Below are 21,634 nucleotides of genomic sequence, written 5' to 3'. Positions count from 1 at the left end.
GCCAGTGGCCAATCCCAACACAACTAAACCCTGATTCAAACAAAGGAGAAGAGGAAAAATGTATAGTTATTATTCTTCCATGTACAGGTCAGAGTGGACATCAGTTTTCCATGCATTCTTCTTCCATGGGAGAATATGAAGTAAAAGTAGTCGACCAGTCGAGCACATTGTGATGTATGATATATCAATGAACCCACTGAAACAAGCCGTAAGAGTTTAAATGATGATTCAGTGCAAGCTGGATTTCGTATTCGCATTCATAATTTAAGGTAATGATAGTGGGAATGGAAGTTCGATGAAGACTGCAGAGTAGGTCGCATCAACATTGGAGCTAATTTAAAATGAGCAAAGTGAAGCCCTACGATCTGGACAGAAGGTATCCCGTACGTATGGCCGTATCCATTCATTATTTGCCTGACAGAAGTCCTATGATCAAAGTGAAGCTCAGAAGCATCGTCCGAATTGCAAACATTTTAATCTCCAGATAAGAGAGAGGTGGAATGCCTGCATTATGTGTATAAGAGGAACAAAGTAAATACATCGGTTCACGCACTCCAAGTTAGAGAATTTTGTTAAGGTGCCGCAGTTAGACAAAAAAAAAACTCAATAAATTATTTTGACTATTACACTTGGGTTAAAATATTTAGCATTTGGTATTGTGACCATCTAGAACCTGAACTATCTACTTCTAGAAGATAATGACTTGTATTCCAGAAATTCAGGATGACATATGGGAAAAATTCTTGTGTTTTAAGTGGGGCCTTACATCATAGTGCCTCTTTTCCGGCTGCGCCATTCCTGCAGTAGCAAGAAGAAAAGCCAAGCAAATCCAATTGCTTGAAATATTAATCCCGAAGCCATGGCTTGTTTCAGTATGTTTCCTTCTGAAATGCGAGACACAAAGAAAACTCAGTTGAAAGCATATAGGTGAACACATTTTCTTAAATTACTGGTTTTGGAGTTAAAACACTTGAATACAATGTACAAAATGGAAAACTTGAGGCACTGAGCTAGAAAGAAAGCAAACTCATGTTTTGTAGGAGTCCCGACCTTTTGCATTCGAGAATACACATATATAGCTTAGTACTCATCCATCCCAAATTATAAGTCATTCTAAGAATCTTGGAGAGTCAAAGTATCTTAAGTTTGACCAAATTTATATGATAATATAATAACATTTATAATGTCATCTAAGTATCATTAGATTCTTCATCAATTATATTTTCATAGTATACCTATTTGATGTCATAAATCTTTATAATTTTCTCTATAATTTTGGTCAAACTTGAGATGCTTAATGACTTGTAATTTGGGATGGAGGGAGTATTAGTTACGACAAAGTTTCTGCACACGGGTGAGTAGCACAAAGCTATTAGATCTTTATAACACCCAAAAGAAGTCTGAACACATCACACAAACATTAGCTAGCCTGCTCCTGTGGTTCTAATTTAAATATCTAGCCACATTTCACTAACTTATTATATTAGGCTTTTGTGTGATCATACAAATTTGCAAATTTGTAGTAGACATTATGGGAATTCTAAGGTTGTCTTCCCTACCAGCAAAGCTGTTAAAATTGAAAAACCGGCAAGGTAATTTTGTAGATGAGACGGGGTGTTTGGGAGGAGGGGGCTAAATTTTAGCCCTATCACATTGGATGTTCGTATACTCATTAGGACTAAATATAAGCTAATTACAAAACTAATTGCAGAACCACTAGGCTAAATCGCGAGACGAATCTATTAAACCTAATTAATCCATCATTAGTGAATGGTTACTGTAGCACCACATTATCAAATCATGGACTAATTAGGTTTAATAAATTCGTCTCGTGACTTAGCTTAGGGGTTGTGTAATTAGTTTTGTAATTAGTCTAGATTTAATACTCCTAATTAGTATCAAACATTCGATGTGACGGGACTAAAATTTAGCACACTCCTCCCACACACCCCCGAAGCTTGGCAGAACTCACCGTAGACGACAGCAGTCCCGAAGACTCGGTACTCGCCAAGTTCGAGCGTGCAGTTGCGACCGTAAAAGGAGGCCTCCTTGTGGTACGGGCACTCTCTCTCCAACTCGAGCAAGGCACCGGCGAGGCAGGCGGCGCAGAAGCCGGTGCCGTCAACGCCGCGGCGCCTGCAGAAGAAGGAGGCCTCTGCGCGGAAAGGCCAGTAACCGACGGCGCGCTTCGTGTAGTAAGGGCCGCGGGCGGCTGCCTCGGCCTGGAGGAGGCCGGCGACGCGGCGGCGGTTGGCTTCGAAGGTGCTGTTAGCCGCGTAGACGATTCCATGGAGGCACTCAACATGCGACGACGTGGTCCCGACGCTGACGCTGACGAGGCGCAACGCCACGTCGGCGGCGGCGGGAGGCAGGGACACGGCCAGGAGGAAGACGAGGAGGAGGGAGAGGAGCGAGGGATTGTTCATGGTGGAGCGGCTGGTGACGACGGTGATGACGGAGATTATTGTAAAGATTGGATCGGAGCATTTGGTCATATGGAGCTGAAACAAAAAATTGCTGATTGCCACCGCGGGAGGTGTAGGGTAGCAAGTGGCGCGGTGGACTTCGGCGACTTTGACTACCAGGTCCGGTCGTCATTGGCGGCATGCCAGCTCCGTAACAACCAGAGCATCTCCAGCATATCTTTTAACATTTTTCCTTTTTTCCATCGCAGAACTTCAGCACATTCCCTTTTCATTCCTTTTTTCTATTTATTTTTGTCAATTACCTTTATCCCCATCACTCTCCCCGTTACAAAGAGAATTGCCCCTTTCCTCTCACTTTCATTCCTTCTCTCTCCAACCGCAGGCCACACCGTTTCTTGGCCGCACGATTCGCCGTCTGCCTGCCCGCCAACCCGCCCTGCCCACCGTGGCGCCACAACTACGCCGATCAACCCTGCATCGGCCGTCGCCGTGCCCCATCCGCTAGCACGGCGACCACTCCTACCAGGCCACCCGTCCATCCCTATGCCCCTCCAGCATGATGTCCGCCCCGGCTGCCGCAGAAGAGGGTCGGCGAGCCATGTGGCCGTGCGCTGCCTTCTTGTCCTAGCCTTGCACGCCACGCCGTTGAGCACATCCTCCCCATCCTGGCCTTGTGAAGGGCCATGCGCGCCGATCGTATGCTCGCTGTTGCCCGGCCATGGAGAAGAAAGAGATATGGAGGAGGAAAACAAAAAAAAAGAGAATGAACGATTGAGTGATTGACGGTGGATCCCACGTACCGGGGAGATAGAAAGGGGAGCCTGTCGATGACCGACTCATCCGAGTGCGGCTTCGAGCCCAGCGCGTCGACCTTGGACATCACGGCGATGGGAAGGCGCACGCGGGCAAGGAGGCAGCGGCGCTACAAGGCGATCGACGCGGGCGAGGGTCGCTGCTCGGTGGGGCGCCTGTTTTTTCAGTGGAGTGGGGAAGCAATGCGAACGCGGTGCGTGAGTGTTTTTTAGCGTCGCGAAAAGATTGGGGGAGGTTTGAGGGAACTGTTGGAGTTCCTTTCTTTTCATTTTCTTCTAAAAAAAGATATTAGGGGTAAGATTAGCAGTCTTTTGAAGTTGCTCTAATACGTTGAAATTGTGAAAAGAAATTCCTGTAAGGTGACAAAGAAAAGACTGATATTCTAACGTATAAGGTTATACGTAGCCGTATAGTATTTTTTCCTCAACAACATGCTCAATAATTGTACATGATTCTTAGACTACATATTTTTTTTTTCACAAATCATGTACCGCAACAACTTAGGGTATCAATATAAATATCCAGGCCAGTTTCTTAAAATAATTACGGTCAATACTTCATTAATCTAACTTGTAAGGTTTGATTGGTAGGGTAATCGAAATAAAATGTTCTTCCTTTGGCACATGCTTCTCTCTGAACCTTATATTTTTTTGGATGTACATGGTCTTGGCAATATCATACATAGATGTATCTTCAGGTATTGGTTTGTCCACCGGGACGATCAATCACCACTGTTTGAATCAAAGAGCAACTAAGTAACCCATTGGCTATGGCAAGCGAGAAATTGGAGCATGTTGACCGAGCGTCGGTCATCACCAAATTTCACCAGCTACTGATCTCCAATGACAGGAAGGTAATCGTTGCTGCAAATACATGTTAGCCAACAATTTTTATCAAGGTAATTATACTGCAGCAACCTAGGAAGGACTAAACCAAAATGATATCAGCAGGCGCGATACCTGTCGATTGCAGGGTCTCTACTTCTGGTGCGCGATTCCTGGAGGAACTTGAACACAACACAACCGAGCCCAGCTGCTTGAAACAGCAATATCAGGAGGACATCTGGGTTCAGAAGGCTCCAACCGTAGCTGATCCAACAACAAAACCACGCATCTGAAGGCGACATTAATTGTTTGGGATCACTGAGGCAGTAAGATGAACAGTAATAAGATTCAGGGATGTCTGCACTCTGCACAAAGTAGTGTTACTTGCCAACGCACATAATTGCCGGAATCTGACCCGAATTCGAGTTCCCTTTCAGCAAAATCATTGTGGACATGGATGTCAACATTTAATTCGAAATTTCTGGTGTCGATGCAGCAAATTTAAAATTTTGAACGCAGTACACTGTACACAGTAACACTATGTATCTGCATTCATTTGAGTTATTTGGTGGCAAATTTCACTAATCGTTCTGCTCATCGGATCTGGATCGAATGGGATTTATAGAAACGTCGCTTACACCCGGAGTGGATGATGCAAGTGGCGTCGCCGTGGCGGACCTTGCTCCCTTCGCTGCACGTCGAGGAAGCTGACGCTGCACGCGCCGCCGTCGACCACGACCACGGCCTGCCTGTGGTACGGGCACAACCGCTGCGCCTCCCGGAAGGCCAGCGCGACGCAGGCGCCGCAGTCCTTGGACCTCGCGCCTGGCCGCCAGTAGCAGTAGGCCGACGCTGTGACCTGGTCGTGGCGGCGGCCGGCGACGCTGCCAATGGAGCAGTTGCAGGAGTTCGCGTTTACCTCGGCGGCAACGGTGGCGGCGAGGCGCCGGAGGTTGTGGCCTCGTAGGCGCTGCCGGGAGCGTACCTGCCCTGCGTGCCGCACATGTGACCGGGCGTGAGGACCAGGCGGCGGTCAACGACGGTGGCGGCGGCCAGCGCCGGGAGGACCGCCGCGAGCGCGACGAGCGCCGCGGCTAGACGCATGGCCGGAGGAAGACGAACGCTTTTGTTTGATGAAGGGATGAATTGTGCTCTAATCCGGGCGATTAAACAAAGTACGGTGGACTAGATGAGATCAGGGAGTGGTTGTTGACCGTTGACTACTAAAGTGTTTGATGACGAGTCAACATTGGCCAACCGCACCAAATTAACACACACTTCCTTCCCTTACTTCCTTCTCCAGGAGCATTTTCAAGAGATCATTTGATAAACACGTGTCATTGTGTTGTGTATAATTGTCAACACACGTCACCTATCACTATCACTAAACAAATAACGCCCGTTAATTTCTAAAATAAAAGGAAAACTGGTTTCATCAGGACTTCTGAAAAATACCACTGAAAAAATTCGTCCTTGTAAAATACCACCGAAACTTACAAACGTTAACTAAGGCCCCGTTTGGTAGAGCTTCGGCTTCTCATAAAACGGCTTCGGCTTCGGCTTCTTCGGTGGAGTGGCTTTTTTAGTGAAGCTAAAGCCGTTTTGCAAAACGTTTGGTAAAACGGCTTCTCAATGGCAATATATGTAATTTTATGATCACTTAATGCTTGGAGAGAGAGGAGAAGCCGGTGAAGCTACTTTTTTCGGCTTCTCCTCTCTAGTGTAAGCCGTTTTGCGGCTTCTCCTCGGCTTTGGTGGTGAAGCCGTTTTGAAATTGACCCTTTGGTAGGGCTTCATCAAAAGCCGGTGGAGAAGCACTTTGAGAAGCCCTACCAAACGGGGCCTAAAACTACTTTTATTCACCGAAAACCTATTTTCCTTTTCGTTTAGCCAGGTAACATGATATGAATTGACGCTTATACCCCTGAGCTCAAGGCCAACAAAAATCGCAGGGAGCCCCGGCCCGGCCTTCCCTTATCCACGCTCCTCTTGACGGCGCCCGTCCGCCCAACCAGGCAACCACGCGACGGCTCCTCCCTTCCCGGCCTCCAACGGCGAGGCGGCCGGCGGCCCCCCTTTGCGATCCTCCCCAGGCCGGTGCCCCTCCAGGTCGCGTCCCCAGGCTTGAATGCGTGTCCACAGTATTCCATTATCGATCGCCTATCGGGAATTCCGGATCGCTAAAGACCTGCTCGATTTTCTACAATTAACTAACCCTTACCCAATCCTCCCAAAATTGCATCATCTTTGATGATTGCAAGGCACTGTGCCACTGTGTGGCTGCCATCGCGCAGTGAAGCATCAGAAGCTCAGAACAAGGGGAGGAGAAAAGAGACGGGAGCTCCTGACTTCAATCAATTTGCATGCGAGGGGATGTGGATGCATCAGCTTTGTAGCTGCAAGCTTGCAGCAAACAATTGCTATGCGATCGATGGTGCTGACCTGCTGGCTGCGGCTACCCGCTAGGCCGCTAGTATCCGGCGCCCTCCAGCCCGGAGTGCCCAGGCCGGCGTCCGCAGTCCCCCCTTCAGCCCGACGTCAAGCATAAGCGCCGCTGCCGACCAGAGGTGGAAGATGCACGGTTTGGGGGTATTTCAAAAATCTAAGGTAGTTCCGGTTAACTCGTTTGTAACTTTCGGTGGTATTTTACAGGGGCGTGCTCTTTCAATGGTATTTTTCGAAAGTGGTGATCTTTCAGTGTTACATAACTAATTTTCCCTAAAATACTTAGTTGAGGACTCGAACAAATCAAGAGTCAAATTGTGAACTTTTACATACCAAAAAATACATATTACATCGACGGATTTTGTGAATTTGCATAGTCGCATCTTATTACATGGACCAAACCGTTTACATGATTGCAAATTGAGAGCAGCAACTGAAACCATAATTGTCATAGATAGATCCTTTGCATAGTGAGACATTCTGGTGACTTCGAAGCTTGAGTAGCACGCTCTGTAAAGTTCTTGAACTCCATCAGTTCGTCCTCCGACATATAGCGTGCCAGTTCCTTATTCATGTATTGGAGCAAGTCAAGATATGATGCATGATCCCCATCTGCGGCTACAGATTCTGAAAACATATATCATTTGTAAGTGTCCATCTCTCGTCCACCACAGGATAAACAAGTAATAACATGCATCATCCACTTTTTTGTTCTACCGTGATGGATTTGTTCAAGTTCTACCTCACTGGATGGTATGAGCAAATTAAACTATATTATTATTCCATTATTGCATCAACCTCACAACACATACACTATACTAGGAATATGTAAGATGTCTACCATCCCAATTATCAGGAGTTGCTGCTATCTGCCCATTCACATTTGAACAGCAAGGACCTAATGGGGGCTTGTATTGCGAGGGAGAAAGATCACTTACCCCCGGCGCTGCCAAGGCCCATGCTCTGCTCCCTCTGCTGGACGTCGTGGAAGCTGACGCTGCACTCGCCGCCGTCAACCACGACCATGGCCTGCCTGTGGTATGGGCACAGCCGCTGCGCCTCCTCGAAGGCCCGCGCGATGCAGGCGGCGCAGTCCGATGGCCAGCCGGCGTCCGGACGCCAGTAGCAGTAGGCCGAAGCGGCGACGTTGTCGGGGCGTTCGCCGGCGTGGTTGCCGGGAGAGCACCTGCAGCCGGACGCATTTGCTTCGGCAGGGATGGCGGCCGCAAGAAGCCGCAGGTTGGCTTCGTAGGCGCTGCCGGGAGCGTACGTGCCCTGCGCCCCGCACTTGTGGCCGGGCGAGGGGGCCGGGCGGCGGTACTCAGTGCCGGGGGCGGCGGCGGCCGTGGTCAATGGCACCGCTGGGAGGAGCGTGAGCGCGAAGAGGGTGATGGCGCGAGCGCAAGCCATGGTGATAGGACAGCGGCTGAATACTGAATAGCGTGTAGGGGATTAACTAGTATACAGTAAGCCCCCTAGGCCCTAGCCCCTAGCGTGATTGTCTGACCGCTGACTGTTTCAGTAACGTTCGTTGAGGAGTCGACATCTGCCAACTGCAAGACATTTCGATTGGTTCACAAGTAACCCATTCTATATAGCTGCTCTGCGCTCCACGGTCCTGTTGGAGTTGACCATCCGCAATATGTTGAACTACGGGTTGATTAGTACGTTGGAGCACGTACTGGTGGAATTGAAGTCCCGTACAAGTTTTAAAGTCGCCACAGTGCCTGCCTCACTGTGTGAAGGATGATATCTATGACATGTAAAAAATTGCATCGATGTAAATGGTTTGATCCATGAAATAAAAAGCAGCTCAGCATATATACTCCCTAAAACTCGATGGGAATTTAAAAGCAAAGGCGAGAGGAGGGGGATGCGACCTAGTTCGCGTCGACACCACGGCATGTGAGGTGGTGGGGATTATAGGCCTGCTAATGGGCGCTGTTACCTTGCCCCGAAATTTATGGGAGTCAATTACAAACCCACTCCGTCCCGCTCCATTTAGCGTGGGTGTAACCAAAGCACGTAGCAGTAGGTTAAACCGAAGAATGCCTTCAAGTTGTGCATCTCAACTGAGCGTTGCTCACTTTGCTTGTAGCTAAACATAATAAATACATGTTCCTACCTCATAGCATAAACTTTCTGTACGAATTAGAGTTGCGAATTATACAACCAGTCAAGATGATCATGGCAAGAATTTATCATCCAAATTATACGCACACCGCAACTTCGACTAGGGGTCCCGGACACCATTCGATGGAAACTGACGGCCGACGGTCACTATAACACGAATTCAGCATACCGAGCGCAGTTCTTCGGGTCCACAAACACCAACTTCGAAGCCATCATCTGGAAGCCGTGGGCGCCCCCAAAGTGTAAGTTCTTCAGCTGGCTGACGATTCAGGACAGAATTTGGACAGCGGACCGGTTGCAACGTCGGGGATGGCCGAGCAACCCAAATTGTGCTCTCTGTGAAGCAACTCAAGAAACGGGGCTACACATGTTCACCGCATGCAATTACACAAGGAACGTCTGGGCTCAACTAAGCGCGTGGACGAGGTGCCCGGCCATTGACCCGGAATGCTGGACTCCACATGACACTCTGCATGACTGGTGGACGGCATTAGCAGGCGCGCAGGTCGCTGACAAAAAAGGCTTGAGATCTCTCATCATCTTAGTCCTGTGGGAGGTTTGGAAAGAGCGTAATGCGCGGGTTTTCCATCATCAGGAACAATCCATCCCCCGCTTAGTGGCTCGAATAAGGGACGAGGCAACCACGTGGGTGGCGGCAGGTGCTATGCACCTAGAGCGGTTTCTTGACGCCGCAAGGCGCAGTTGAGTGTATATAGGGGTGTCTGTTCCTTTTATCTCTTCAGTCCGCGAGCTAAGCTTGCAGTGTGCAGCATGTAAAGTTTTCTAGTCTGTTTCACCTTTCGGGCATTCCCCTTTATTAATAAAGTGGTAGCTCTCCTGCCTGCTCGTTTCAAAAAAAAAAAAAATTATACGCACACCCATCCATCTTGACAAAAGAACCTTTGGTAACCAGGATGTGTCACTTCTGGAGCTCGAAGCTGAGAATGGTTGTTTTCTCCGTAGAGCGAAAAGCTGAGAATTCTCCCCTCCTGATAGCATTAAGAATGAAATCGTTATCACAAGTTCACAACCATGACTAAGCCAGCGTTAACTGGGAAGCTGCAGTTTTTTAGCATTAAGAACGAAATAAGAATACAATTATTATCAAGCCTGGGCATGCTTTTTGACAGGTACCTTTTTAGCTGCAGAAGCTGATCCTAGCTACATGATTAGTTCATCAGACTATACAGATTAGTTCATCAGACTATAACCAGTACAGATGCTCAAGAACAAGGAGAAATCATATTCGATAAAGGACACCAACCTCCAAAAGTTAATCAGAGAGGCAAAAGCAAAAATACCCAAAACTAAGTATTGGGTTGACTGCAAAACCAGATAAGAACACTTGTAGTTAACTACAAGCAACTAAATTTGTTTACACTACGCCAAGCACACACAGGGCTCACAGATTCTCTACTTTCCTCATGGCATGCTACTCAATCACACATTCATATTTCTCTTTATTTTTTAGATGCACAGATGCAGCAAACTCCAATTTTCAGGTACACATAGCATATTGTTCAAAAGAACTAAGAACTGACATAAATCTGAGAAAGAACAAACTACATCATACTGGAAAAGCTTGAGAAATAACATACTGCAGCACATTATATACTGACCTAGTAACATTGCTGACTGAAATTTTCAGAGATGATTGAAATATACAAAAAGATTCAGAAATGGAACTGAGACACCATGTCAGTGCACTACTGCAGTAGATATGGATTCTAAAACACGAACAACGACAATCTGACCTAACCGCAATAATCAATCCAGTAACAGGTGAGAAATCATTTTTTGTCCAGCACCGGTTCATTGAGAGCAAGAGACACAGCCAATTGCAAGCAGATGAAAAATCATAAAAAATCCATTGGCTTCAATTTTCAGTGACTACAAAATTTAGCTAGGTTGCCACTGGAATTGACTACAGTTAAAGGATGGCGTGTCAGATCTCCCAAGCGCATAACCAAAACATATGTGACTGCTGCAGAAAATCATGTTCCAGTTTGCATTCCATTGTGTGTATAAACAAGTGTGGCATGCTATACTTGCCAACTTGAGTGAAAGAATTGGAGAAATATGGCTGCACAGTCAACGAAATAAGTGGGCCTGTTAACAGCCTAATACTGATGATCATGCAACTACAGCACCCATGATGCTTCTCAGTCTACGGAGAATGAGGCCCTTCTGCTCTTTAACACATTATAGGATAAGGGTACTTGCGAAATTTGATAGGAAACATATCTTCTTTGAATTGCTTCCAGACTCAGATTAATTAGAAATTTAGCTGTGGATTTGTCCAATTATCCTGACTCCAAAACAAACACTTGGTGCCAGTGAATCTAAATTTAAAGAATCCCTGTGTATTAGGAACACTCACCGATGGACCAGGCAATACGGAGCTGCTCACGGGCTACCGTTAATCTGGACCTCCTTGGCGAGCCGCACAGATCAAGAACCTTCTCCCGCAGACTAGCGAGGCCACCGTCATAGGACTCGAGGCCGGCGCTGGAGCAGCTAATAGCCAAGTCAATCCCTAGCAAGAAGGGAAAGGGGGATGAGGAGAAGGGGAACAGGATGATGTGGAGGAGGAGATGGTGGAGGGCAGCTAAGGATGCGCATGACCTTTTTTCGCGGGAGAGGTGGCAACGGTAGTGGCTGGGGCCGGCGGCAGCGGTAGGCCGTCTTGCTGCGCGAGCAAAGAGATGCGGCTTTCCTCTGAAATAAACTAATCCAACCCGCGCCCAACCCACCTTTGCAGTAAACCCGCCCCGCCCTGCAAGCAACTACGACCCATTCAGACCCATCCCAGTAAGCCGCATCTCAGACTCCGCTCCGAAATCCCCATTTCCACCTGCCCCGTTAGCCGGCCTAGTGGGGAAGGTGATAGATGAGATTTGAGCAGGAGTAAAGAATGAATGAGAGAGATGGGGCCAGCCCCACATGTCAGGTCTTAGGTCTATATCATTGCGCAGTTAGCATGCTGTGCAGACGGTTTAACTCAAGCTAGATAATCATATGGTACAATTATCATGTTTGGAGATTTGATTGTGCATTTTGCAAGTTTGGGGATCGAGACGACATGACGTTACAAGTTTGAGATATATGATGTGCTTCACTCTTATTTTTTAAATATATTTTTGGGAGTAAGCACGGTCCCATTTATAACTAGATCCAAACGATTACATAATTTAGTAAATTCAGAGTAAGAAAACATTGCATAAAGTGAAACGAGAAGCACACATAAATAGGCTATCTATTTTTCCTTGATATCGAGTCCACAAATTTAGCCTACCTCCATAGCATGGTCGCTCTTCTATGTTGTCCCTCTATCCTAGCTATATCTCTCTACCCAAGTGCCGTTTCTAAGAGGACGTTTGGTTTGATGCCAATATTGACCCTACCAATGTTTCGGAAGTTGACTGAAAAATCTCAATACGTTTGGTTTGACGCTACTTGTTGCCAAATAATTGGCTCGCCGATAGAAAGACGGCCTGGGCAAAATCCAAACAGCCCCCTAAGAGCACCCACAGCGTGGGCGTCGATGCCCACAACAAATTGACTGCACGACAGGGAATTGGGCCTCGATCTCCAAAGGCTGCAGCGTGAGAGCACTGGTGTGGAACCCATGCGGTGAATAAATAAAAGCGAGAAACGCTGCTTCAGCAGTACGAGATGACCCTGAACAGTGGTGGCCCATGCTTCACCTGCGTAACTGCGTTCACGAAATTATTTTTAACGAATGAAGCATCGAGGAAACAACATTCACCTGGTTTTTCTGTTGAAGCATCGCCCCATGTAGTGTGTATTTGGATGCCCCATCCTTCTCTTTCCTAACCGGGCATCGACTTTTTGGCACACTGCGGGTGCTCTAAGTACGAGGTATACATGCATGATGTGCGATAATATGCAGACCGCGTATATATATGCAGAAAGCGATGAACATGTCTATTTTCATGTCAAACATACAGTCCAAGCTAACGTTTTAACCAAACATATCTGGACATGTGATTCAAAAGGAAAAACGACAATAAAGAGGGACGGAAATCATAATGAGTACGTAATTGGTAGTAAAATTGTATTACATTAGATAAATAATTTTGATTTGTCGCTGGTCCAAAATTTATTCACGAATTTCTAACAATGATATCTCCTAAATTACTAGCCTGCTAATATATATAATTATTATACAGAACAGTAATTATTCAAGATACTTTAATTTGTAATCAACTTAAGTTCCAGTACAAGAAATTCTCAGACTACCATATAACTTCAATATTCTTCATGATTTCTCTATTCTAAGGAAGCTCTCTTTATCTTGGCTCAGGTTCTATGAATGACACCTCAGTTGCTGACACGACTGCTGGCTTGAGGGTGGGTCCGGAAACGGTTTCACGTGTCTCTAAATTACAATAATGGCTGACCAGTATAAGTATGTAACTAATCTGGTCATATATATGGTGATACAAATCAATCATTATGTGCAGTACTCCCTCCGTTTCAAATTACTATTCGTTTTGTCTTTTCTAGATATATAACTTTTGCTACGTATCTAGACATAGGGCCTGTTTGGATACCCTGTGTTAAAATTTAACAAGTGTTAAAGTTTTAACACCCTCAAATAGAGTGCTAAAGTTTAACATATTGGGGTGTTTGGATGATGTGTTAAACTTTAACACCTTTGGTGGGAAATGACTCCATTGCCCCCTCATTTATGGCCGGCGGAGAGAGAGGGAGGAGAGAGAAGGGGTAACCTGGGAAAAAGTGGAGATGGGGACCACTTTTAACAACTTTAGCAAGTTTTAACACCCCCTCCATGTGTTTATGAAAAATGGGGTGTTAAACTTTAACACCCCACTTTTAACACAAGTGTTTAGATAGGAAAGTGTTAAAAAGTATTAAAAGTGAGGTGTTAAACTTTAACACCCCTTGCCAAACAGGACCATAGCATATATCTAGGTGCATAGCAAAAGCTACGAATCTAGAGTCGTAATGAATAGTAATTTGGGACGGAGGGAGTACGTGTTTGCTGCAGTCTGCAACAACTGGAGTAAATTGGAAAAAAAATCTACTTCTTAAACTTCAAATCCTTCCTTTTCTTCAGTAAAAATCTTGGAATTGGAACTCACCTTCGTCGACGGATGGTGTGACAGCCGGGCCCGGGGCTGGGGCTGGGAGGTGCAGAAGGGGCCTGCCGGAGAAGAGGGGATAGAGTTCAAACCGGTAGTTGCATCGCAATCCCAGAATCCTCTCTCCCTGCCTGCCGCTAAAAAACTTCATCTGCACGTTCAGTATCTGATCGAGGCAGGCACGGCAGTCGTCGGGCGACAAGTCCGGCGTGCACTGCGCCAGCGCATAGATGTTGGGGTTGCTCTTATCGAAATCCTCCACTCCGGTGCCTAACCGTGACGAAGAGTTTACCGCGTAATCCACGAAGGCGTTGAGTAGAACACCCACGGCGGTGTCAAACGCCACCGCAGGTGAGGTCACGTTCTCCCCGTTGGCATTTATGTACTGGTTGTTGTCTATGGAGGTCAGGATTCAGGAAGTTCTGGTCGGAGAAGCGGAGGTAGCAGGGGTCGTAGTAGATGGTCACAGGTCACGTCCTTCTTGAACGCGCAGACCTGCTGCGCATCCTTGAAGGCGTTGGCGACGCACACAGCGCAGGCTGAGGCGTTGGTGTCACCATGGCAGAGTGTGAGGGCGTAGACGGCTTCCGGGACACTGCCAGCGGTGTCTGTGGCGAAGAGATGGGAGGGAGACGAGGAGGCCTTGTCGGGGAGTGTGGTGGAGAGAAGCTTTAGGTTGGATTGGTAGGTGCTGTTCGCTGTGTAGTTGGAGCCATTATTTTGAAACGAACTAGGCAGGGAAGCTGCCGATTATATTAATAAAGAAGATGAAATCCAGACTGGACGACAACATGAAAAAGAAAAAAACGGAAAAAACGATGCAAACACCGACATGTTAGATTAGGTCCTCAACGCATGCCGCAGCACGCTCTCACACGCAACTCAACTCTACAATACATCAGCCGATTGGATTGGGACATCAACCGTCGGCGAACTCCACTCCTCTCAACATCTCAGCAACAGAAATGAAGCCTTACCACAGCCCGTACCACCATACACACGGTCTAGAAGTCACCAAAACCTTCCAGCGTAACCTAGCGTCGACGTTGAATCAAGAAGCAGACTGCACCGCACCGAGAAAGCCACCACCATGCAGGACCTTCCGCCGTAGTGCCGTTGTAACATCACTCTCCACCTGACAGGGTGATAGCACCGAATCCGGACCTCTCGCAGGCTGCCTCGCAGTCGCCGGCACGATAACACAACGCGTGGGGGCCTCGCCACATCCGCCGTTGGACGCCTGCCGCAGTACTCCACGTCACGGATCCGTTTCTTTTGTCGCTGTCAGAGTGTTCAGTGATATTGCCCCGCTCCCCAAGATCTTCATTGATCAGCCAAGCTGCCGCAGTGTGTCGACCGCGCCTCGTAGCTTCACCCTCGTACATAGCCTTCTCCGCCGTGTCAGCAAGCCAAAGAAGTCGCTTGCGCCATTTTCCGACGATGTACCGCACCGGATAGCCCAACTAAGCTAAGCAACCCGCTGCGGTCCGCTGCAAGCCTAGTCGTTCCACGCTGCCGTTGCCGCAAGAGCCGTCCTCCGACGCAGTCCCACATCGGACTAATCGCTGCCAAGCAACGTCAGCAGCCGCGGTCCGCTGCAAGCAGCCAAACGACAACCATGCAATAACTCCTAGCCGCCACCATAACTTCGAATGCCTGCACATGGGCTCGGCAACACCCATTCAGCTCACCACGCAATGGAGTTGCCACCCTCGGCTATGACCTCCCATGACAATGGTTTAGCAATGCCATGAACCAAGTTGGATATTTAGAGACGATGCCTCCAAGGAGGGCACAACACCAATGGAGCAGCCATCGCTCATCCAGAATCTGGATAGGGTTTTCACCCAGAGAACCCCGTGCAGCAGGGTCGTAGTTCCAACCTGACACCCCCAACGGGGAAGACGACGTCCTAGGATGCCGCCATCATGTCCACTAGTATGAAGGCCGGTGAGGGCTTCCGCCCGGAGCAATACAACCCCTCGCTGCACGTATATGGTTTGGCACTCTCAGACTACTACTACGGTAACCCAGCCGAGGTGCCGCCGCCGCCGCGCCTCCACTCACCATGCCGTCATACCTTCACCTCCATTTTTGTCGCCACCCTCCATCCCTGCCCACGCGTAGCATCCTCCACCACCTGCACCTCCCTGCCAACGCCATGCGGCCACTTGCCGTGCTCCTTCCGGCCACCGTACTCCTTCCCACCACCACGCGCTCTCTCTCGACCACGCTCCTCTCGGCCGCGCGCTCCTCCCGACCGCGTGCTCCTCCCAGCGGCGGCATGAGCTCTTCCTGGCTGCGCGCACTTCCCGACCGCGCTCCTCCCAGCCGCCGCGCTTCTCCCAACCGCCACGCTTCTCTCCCGGTCGACGCTCCTCCATTGCCCACGCTGGCTGCCCAGCCTTCATCCGCGCACGACCGCCACCCACCGAGAGTCCACCGGCAGCTAGGGTGCGCCTAGAGGATGAGCTTGTTGGCGATGCGCGCGAGGAAGACGTTCGCAGTGAGCTGCCGCTCATTGATAGATGGCCGCAAACCGCCGCCGCCTGGGTCCGTTGGTCCCCCCGCTGGGCAGCGAGGCAGAACTACCGCCTAGCACGCCGGCCCCCCCAGGCCTATCCCCGCAACACCCTCGGCTGCCCACGCCACCCTCCCTTCTCGCTCCGCCGCCCGCTCCCCTCCGGCGCCGCCGGTGAGGCGTCGTTCTTGGCATCCCGGGCGTGGTCACCCTCCTCCTCGTCGGTGGGCTGTCGCCGGCTGCCGCCCCAGTCTTCAACGGATCCACCCTCGGGACCACCGGATCCACACCTGCCAGTGCCGGATCCGGCCGCCCACGCCTGCGCCGCCATGGCCGTCCTCTCTATTGACCGGGCATCCGTGTCTGCCTGGACCCGAAGGGGGGAGAGCCGCCCCGTCGCCGTCTCCAAGCAATTGTATTCGAACTAGTTGAGTATTGAAAAGAAAGGATAATCAACAACTGTGCAATAGCCAACATTATAAAGATCACACTGCCCCTGAACTTAATCCACCATCCATGCTTGCATGGGTGATAATAGCCAACATTATAAAGAACACACTGCCCCTGAACTTAATCCACCATCCATGTTTGCATGGGTGATGGGCCCTTATTCTGTAGAATATGGATTATACTTCCAAATTTTCTAGATACACTCTATGCGCTTTACGGATGCTATGCTACCATTAGTATACTAGTATAACCTTAATACAACCCCATCATTCTCGAAATGATCCCAATAGTGTGTCTAATCTAATTCATCAGCTACTGTAGCTGTGACAGTAATGTTCAGCTAATGGACACTACAATAACTAATACAACTAATCGAAATCTGAAGCAAAATAGGCGGAAAGTGGAATTGGACCAGACATAATCCCACGAGAATTAAATGTAGAAAAAATGGTTACCGGCTTCACCGCCCATCAAGGACTAGAAGTCAAATGCAAAATGGCCGGTCCCGGCTGGATCACCCTTTCACTGACTTCAAGCACTAGCGCCGACTGGATTACGGAGAAGCGCGGCGAGCCGAGAGCGACGGTGGCTGGAGAGGAAGAGGAGCGGCTGGCAGCGGAGGACGCATAGTCGCACAAGCCGAGAGGCTAGTTAGGGTTTAGCCCCATCACCAGTACAGGTGGCATCGGCGCAATGCTATGTCTGGTCACGGACTCACGGGACGAGAAGCAGGATGCTCCGGCGGACGGCGTTATGGGCCGCTGGGGACGGCGACCGGCCGACGTGCGGCGAGGCAGGAGCGCAAGATGGCCCACGGGGATGAGGTGAGTGAAAAAATAAGCGAGCAGTGCCAAGCCCAGCTCGGTGTCAGCGCGGTTCGGTTTCGGCCCAAGGTATCGCCGGCCTCTTTCTTTCTAGGCCGCGTAGCCCAAGTGGACTATGGGGGAATGGGAGATTCCTCTTAAGGATACTGATATGAGATACTTCTTTGACTTTACGCAACAAAAATTCAATTATGACAATTGATGATAACATGTGAAAAAAGATGTACGTACTTGTATAAGATATACGAAAATATAGAACATCTACCTTTTTCATACCCGTTGATAGATTTTTTATGGGCTATATCAAGCAGATTGATGCTGATGTAATGATACAACCTATACTTTCTGAATATTTGTTCCTTTTCCCCTTAGCTTGGAGGCCTTCTCCATTTGCCAGAATAAACTATGTACATGCCAAACTCTTGAGTTGGTGAACTGTACTCACTAGTTCATTTCCCGAGTACAGATTCCTTTCCCTTACCGTAATGTGATGCGAGCTCATTGATTTTAGTAAGATCGATCAAGCATCGTGGTCACATGTATATATAAGTGTTTCCTCATATGATAATCTTTTTTGCAAGAAAACTCAGAAATTTTAGCAAGAAAAACCATCTGTTTTTAGTTACATTCTATTTTGGCGAGTGTCCGTTTTTAAATGACATGATTGTTTGTCTTGCACTCTGCATTTTTAACACAATTTCCCTTGCCAACCAACCAATGACGTTTTTCATTGTTCCGGTTTGAATAATTTCCCAATATGTATTGTTCTTTTCCGGCGATTTGAATGAGAATTTCTATTCTTAATGCACATCTTATCCATCTTAGCATGAGCAGGATCGAACATGCAATTACCACGAGTAGTAAAACAAACTGGTGGAGTGAAACAATCAAATTTATATCATAGAGGGGCCCGGGTTCATAACAATGCAAGTTACAAAAAACAATAATAATCAACTCAAACTAGCAAGCTGAATAGTCCAACAAACAAACACCACACCATTTGAAACCGCAAATAAATTAAACAAGGAAGCAATTATAAAAAAAAGGAAAGGAAGGAAGTATCCGCCTTTGCCTTCTCGGCATCCTCCTTAGCCTGGCACTTTTCTTTGGTCATACGAAGCTGCTTGCATACTCTAGCGACGTCGATCTTCTCCTGCGCAAATGCCTTCAGAAGACTGCAAGCGCAGTCTTGCTTTCCGCTGGATAGAACAATGACACCTAGTAGCATGTCACAGCACTTTCCAACATCTTCCTCAGAGGTGCCATCAATTAAACCGAAGCGATTCAATACGGGTTTGGTACATGATGGGCCCTTGGTGATGAAATCAACCTGCTCAAGACCCCTGGAACAAGCTTCCTCCAGCGGGGCTGCGCTGCCTGGCACTGGCAGCGAGAGCCCCAGGAGCAGCGCCGCCACCAGAATCAGGGCCTGCTGCTTCCAGGGCTTGGCCATCTTTGAATTTTGTACGTGTGTTGCTACTGTACGTATGGCGATAATAATGCTAGTGTGTTGTGTATGTTGGCAAGCTGGATGTGCGATCGATGCTAGGTGAGTACGTGGGTGGGCCTTTTATAGGCTCAGATTTGCCAAATTACATATAAACTAATTATAAGCACGCGCTTGCTTGCTTCAGGCGTGCTCCTTTTATAGGTTATATATCAAAGTCCACTCTTCGAGTCCCATCCCATGTGCCTCGAGTTGCAATTGCAATTATGCCTAGCAATAGTATACATAGTTTAGCAAATACTCCATCCGTTCCTTTGCAACAAGATTGGCAATAATCGTCACAATAAAAATGAAACACGAGGTAGCCAGCTATGCCGGCCTGCTCGATCGGACACCTATAGCTGGAGCCAAAATGCAAAATCTCAAGTGTTGACAAAAGGTTAGCCAAGCTAATCAATATTTTGGTCCATTCTTGATTTCTGGGCTAACTTAGCACGTAGTGGTAGTGGAACGCATTTCCTTGATGCCAGCAACCAATATTGCTTCAAATCCGCATTGATAAGCTCATTGGAATTAAAACTTACAGGTGTCTGAATGTGTGCATGTTGTAAGCAAGCCCTGCTCCATGGGCCATCTACCGTGAAATGAGCCGTGTGTAATTCTGCCCTTGGACGAGATGTACGAATACAGCATCTTTCGTGTGATACAAGCCAGAAGAGAACCAAAATCAGACCTCAACAAAATATGTGACCACAGGGGCTAGATACCACTACAAGTTCTAACAAAATATCATGCATAATTTTGGTGTCTAGCTAGAAGAGAACAAAATCAGACCTGTACCCTTCAGCCTTATCCCAATGTTCAGTTGTACCAGATAACTCAGGTATGGCAGGCTAAACAGCTAGGAGAAGAAGAGGATCCTTTACTTCAGAAGCATGATGGTTTAGTGAAATCTTTATAGAATAGACTACAGGAAGGGTACAGAGTTCCTTGTGCAGATTGAAGATTCCTTTGAAGAATAACGCTATCTCTTACAGAAAAAATAAGACATTTGTTTTTTCCACCCAATTTCCAGTGGCAGAATTGATAGTTCAGTCAGATGCCACGTCTCAAAAATTCTTCTAAAAATACCGAACCCAATCGTTGCATAACAGTTCGTACCCTACTTTTATGTTTACGAGCTAAAGTTCTAGCACATGAAAGTCGAAGTATATATTTTAGTCGATACAAAGTATATGTTCCCTATGATAACTGGGTTCATTAGTTATGGTCAACAAACAATACGCACCCCAAGGGCTAGGTAAACGCCTCGTAGTAAGAGGGGTAGTTATGAACCTGTGGAGCACCCCCATGGGGGCGGTGCAGGGAAAGTCCCCATTGGTAGAAAAAAAACCTACAACCCAATACCGTGAAAGAGAAACTTCCCAGATCCAGGGAAGCTTATCATAAAGGGCTTCAACAAGGGGTTTTATTCGTTCTTTGAGCAAAAAGATAAAGATAGGATAGATTCGAACCGCAATTGCAAAGGTAATAACTACTATGCCAGCCCAAATCATGATCTTCACCAATTTGGATTTGGTTCTCTCACAAAAATCCGTCTTATTCAAAACCTCAATCATCACATCCCCTCTCTCCCACTTCTAGTTCCTATGATGCACTGGGAGCTTATAGACAGAAACGAATCAGTTTAAACAGTTCCTTGTGGCTCCGATGGAAACTAGATCAACGCGTCGTTGGGTCAAGAGAAGTTCCGATTGAAGTCAAAAAGATAGACCTTGGTTCTATTTCATCTCTTCAACAAGTTTAGTAATAAGCATAACGGCCCTATTGTATAATTAGCTTTTTGGGAAATTTCCAAACGAACAATTTCAACGAACAGAATAACACTCGTATATATTGAGCTCGTAATGGTACCTCACAATTCAAAAGTCTCTCTACGATTATATCCTGCCAATCAGCCTTTTTTTCCCCCAAAAAAAGCTGTTTATACAGCTAATTATAGCCTGCACAAGACAATGGCAATAACAACGATCTTAATACAAGCAACGTAATGCTCTCTTGCACAATTTGATAATTTTCATAACAGCACATGAAAGACTAGTGAAAGGCTACACTTTTTAAAAGATTATTATTGTTACTGAAGAAGTAATCTAGCCTTTTCTGTCTTATATATGATGCAGCACATAGATGTCAAAAAAATTGATGGATAACCAGCACTGCAGGAGATAATAATAATATATAAACATGTATCTTCCTTTTCCCCAGTTGGAAGCATCAAAGATATCAACATAAGCTAGTGTGCTTTGGTTGAATGTGTTTCTCTACATCCGAGAAGGGGCACTAATACTCAAATTAGAGATCGAGCACACCTGACAGAACAATTTGACCTGATTTGCTTGAAAGCAAACCTTGAAGAATGATCAGCATTAAAGTTATTTAAATTTATCCAGTTTCAAGGTCCAGTTTGAATTAATTTCCAAACCTAATCCTTTTCAAGATGCAAATGCAAAAATTCAACATAGCTTAGCTACTTACAAATGAAGTTAAACAACATGAATTTTAAATAGATAACTAGGACAAGATACGTACTAGTGACCCACCAAGCGACATGACTTCGTACAC

At 47.2% G+C, this 21,634-nt stretch overlaps 2 protein-coding genes and 1 long non-coding RNA gene across 3 annotated transcripts; all 3 read right to left on the bottom strand.

Annotated features, from left to right (window-relative positions):
- Positions 1 to 17: 17 nt before the first annotated feature.
- Positions 18 to 3,409, bottom strand: LOC101783441 (cysteine-rich receptor-like protein kinase 4). Its single transcript, XM_004957868.3, has 4 exons — positions 3,227 to 3,409; positions 1,973 to 3,131; positions 767 to 884; positions 18 to 504 (listed from the first exon to the last, which is right to left on the bottom strand). The coding sequence occupies exons 2-4, from the start codon at positions 2,493 to 2,495 to the stop codon at positions 474 to 476; spliced, it is 672 nt and encodes a 223-aa protein (XP_004957925.1). The 5' UTR covers positions 2,496 to 3,131; positions 3,227 to 3,409; the 3' UTR covers positions 18 to 473.
- A 3,402-nt stretch (positions 3,410 to 6,811) lies between these two features.
- Positions 6,812 to 7,980, bottom strand: LOC101763341 (cysteine-rich receptor-like protein kinase 6). Its single transcript, XM_004959669.2, has 2 exons — positions 7,447 to 7,980; positions 6,812 to 7,135 (listed from the first exon to the last, which is right to left on the bottom strand). The coding sequence occupies exons 1-2, from the start codon at positions 7,916 to 7,918 to the stop codon at positions 6,957 to 6,959; spliced, it is 651 nt and encodes a 216-aa protein (XP_004959726.1). The 5' UTR covers positions 7,919 to 7,980; the 3' UTR covers positions 6,812 to 6,956.
- Positions 7,981 to 9,343: 1,363 nt separating this feature from the next.
- Positions 9,344 to 11,338, bottom strand: LOC111256263. The gene is made up of 2 exons (XR_002676279.1): positions 11,022 to 11,338; positions 9,344 to 9,630 (listed from the first exon to the last, which is right to left on the bottom strand). It is a non-coding gene; the product is annotated as an uncharacterized LOC111256263 (long non-coding RNA).
- Between the last annotated feature and the right edge of the window lie 10,296 nt (positions 11,339 to 21,634).

Source organism: Setaria italica, chromosome II, assembly GCF_000263155.2.
Source record: "Setaria italica strain Yugu1 chromosome II, Setaria_italica_v2.0, whole genome shotgun sequence".
NCBI classification, from domain to species: Eukaryota; Viridiplantae; Streptophyta; class Magnoliopsida; order Poales; family Poaceae; genus Setaria; species Setaria italica.
Note: the sequence above shows the minus strand (reverse complement) of the source record. Positions and strands in the feature narration are given on the sequence as shown.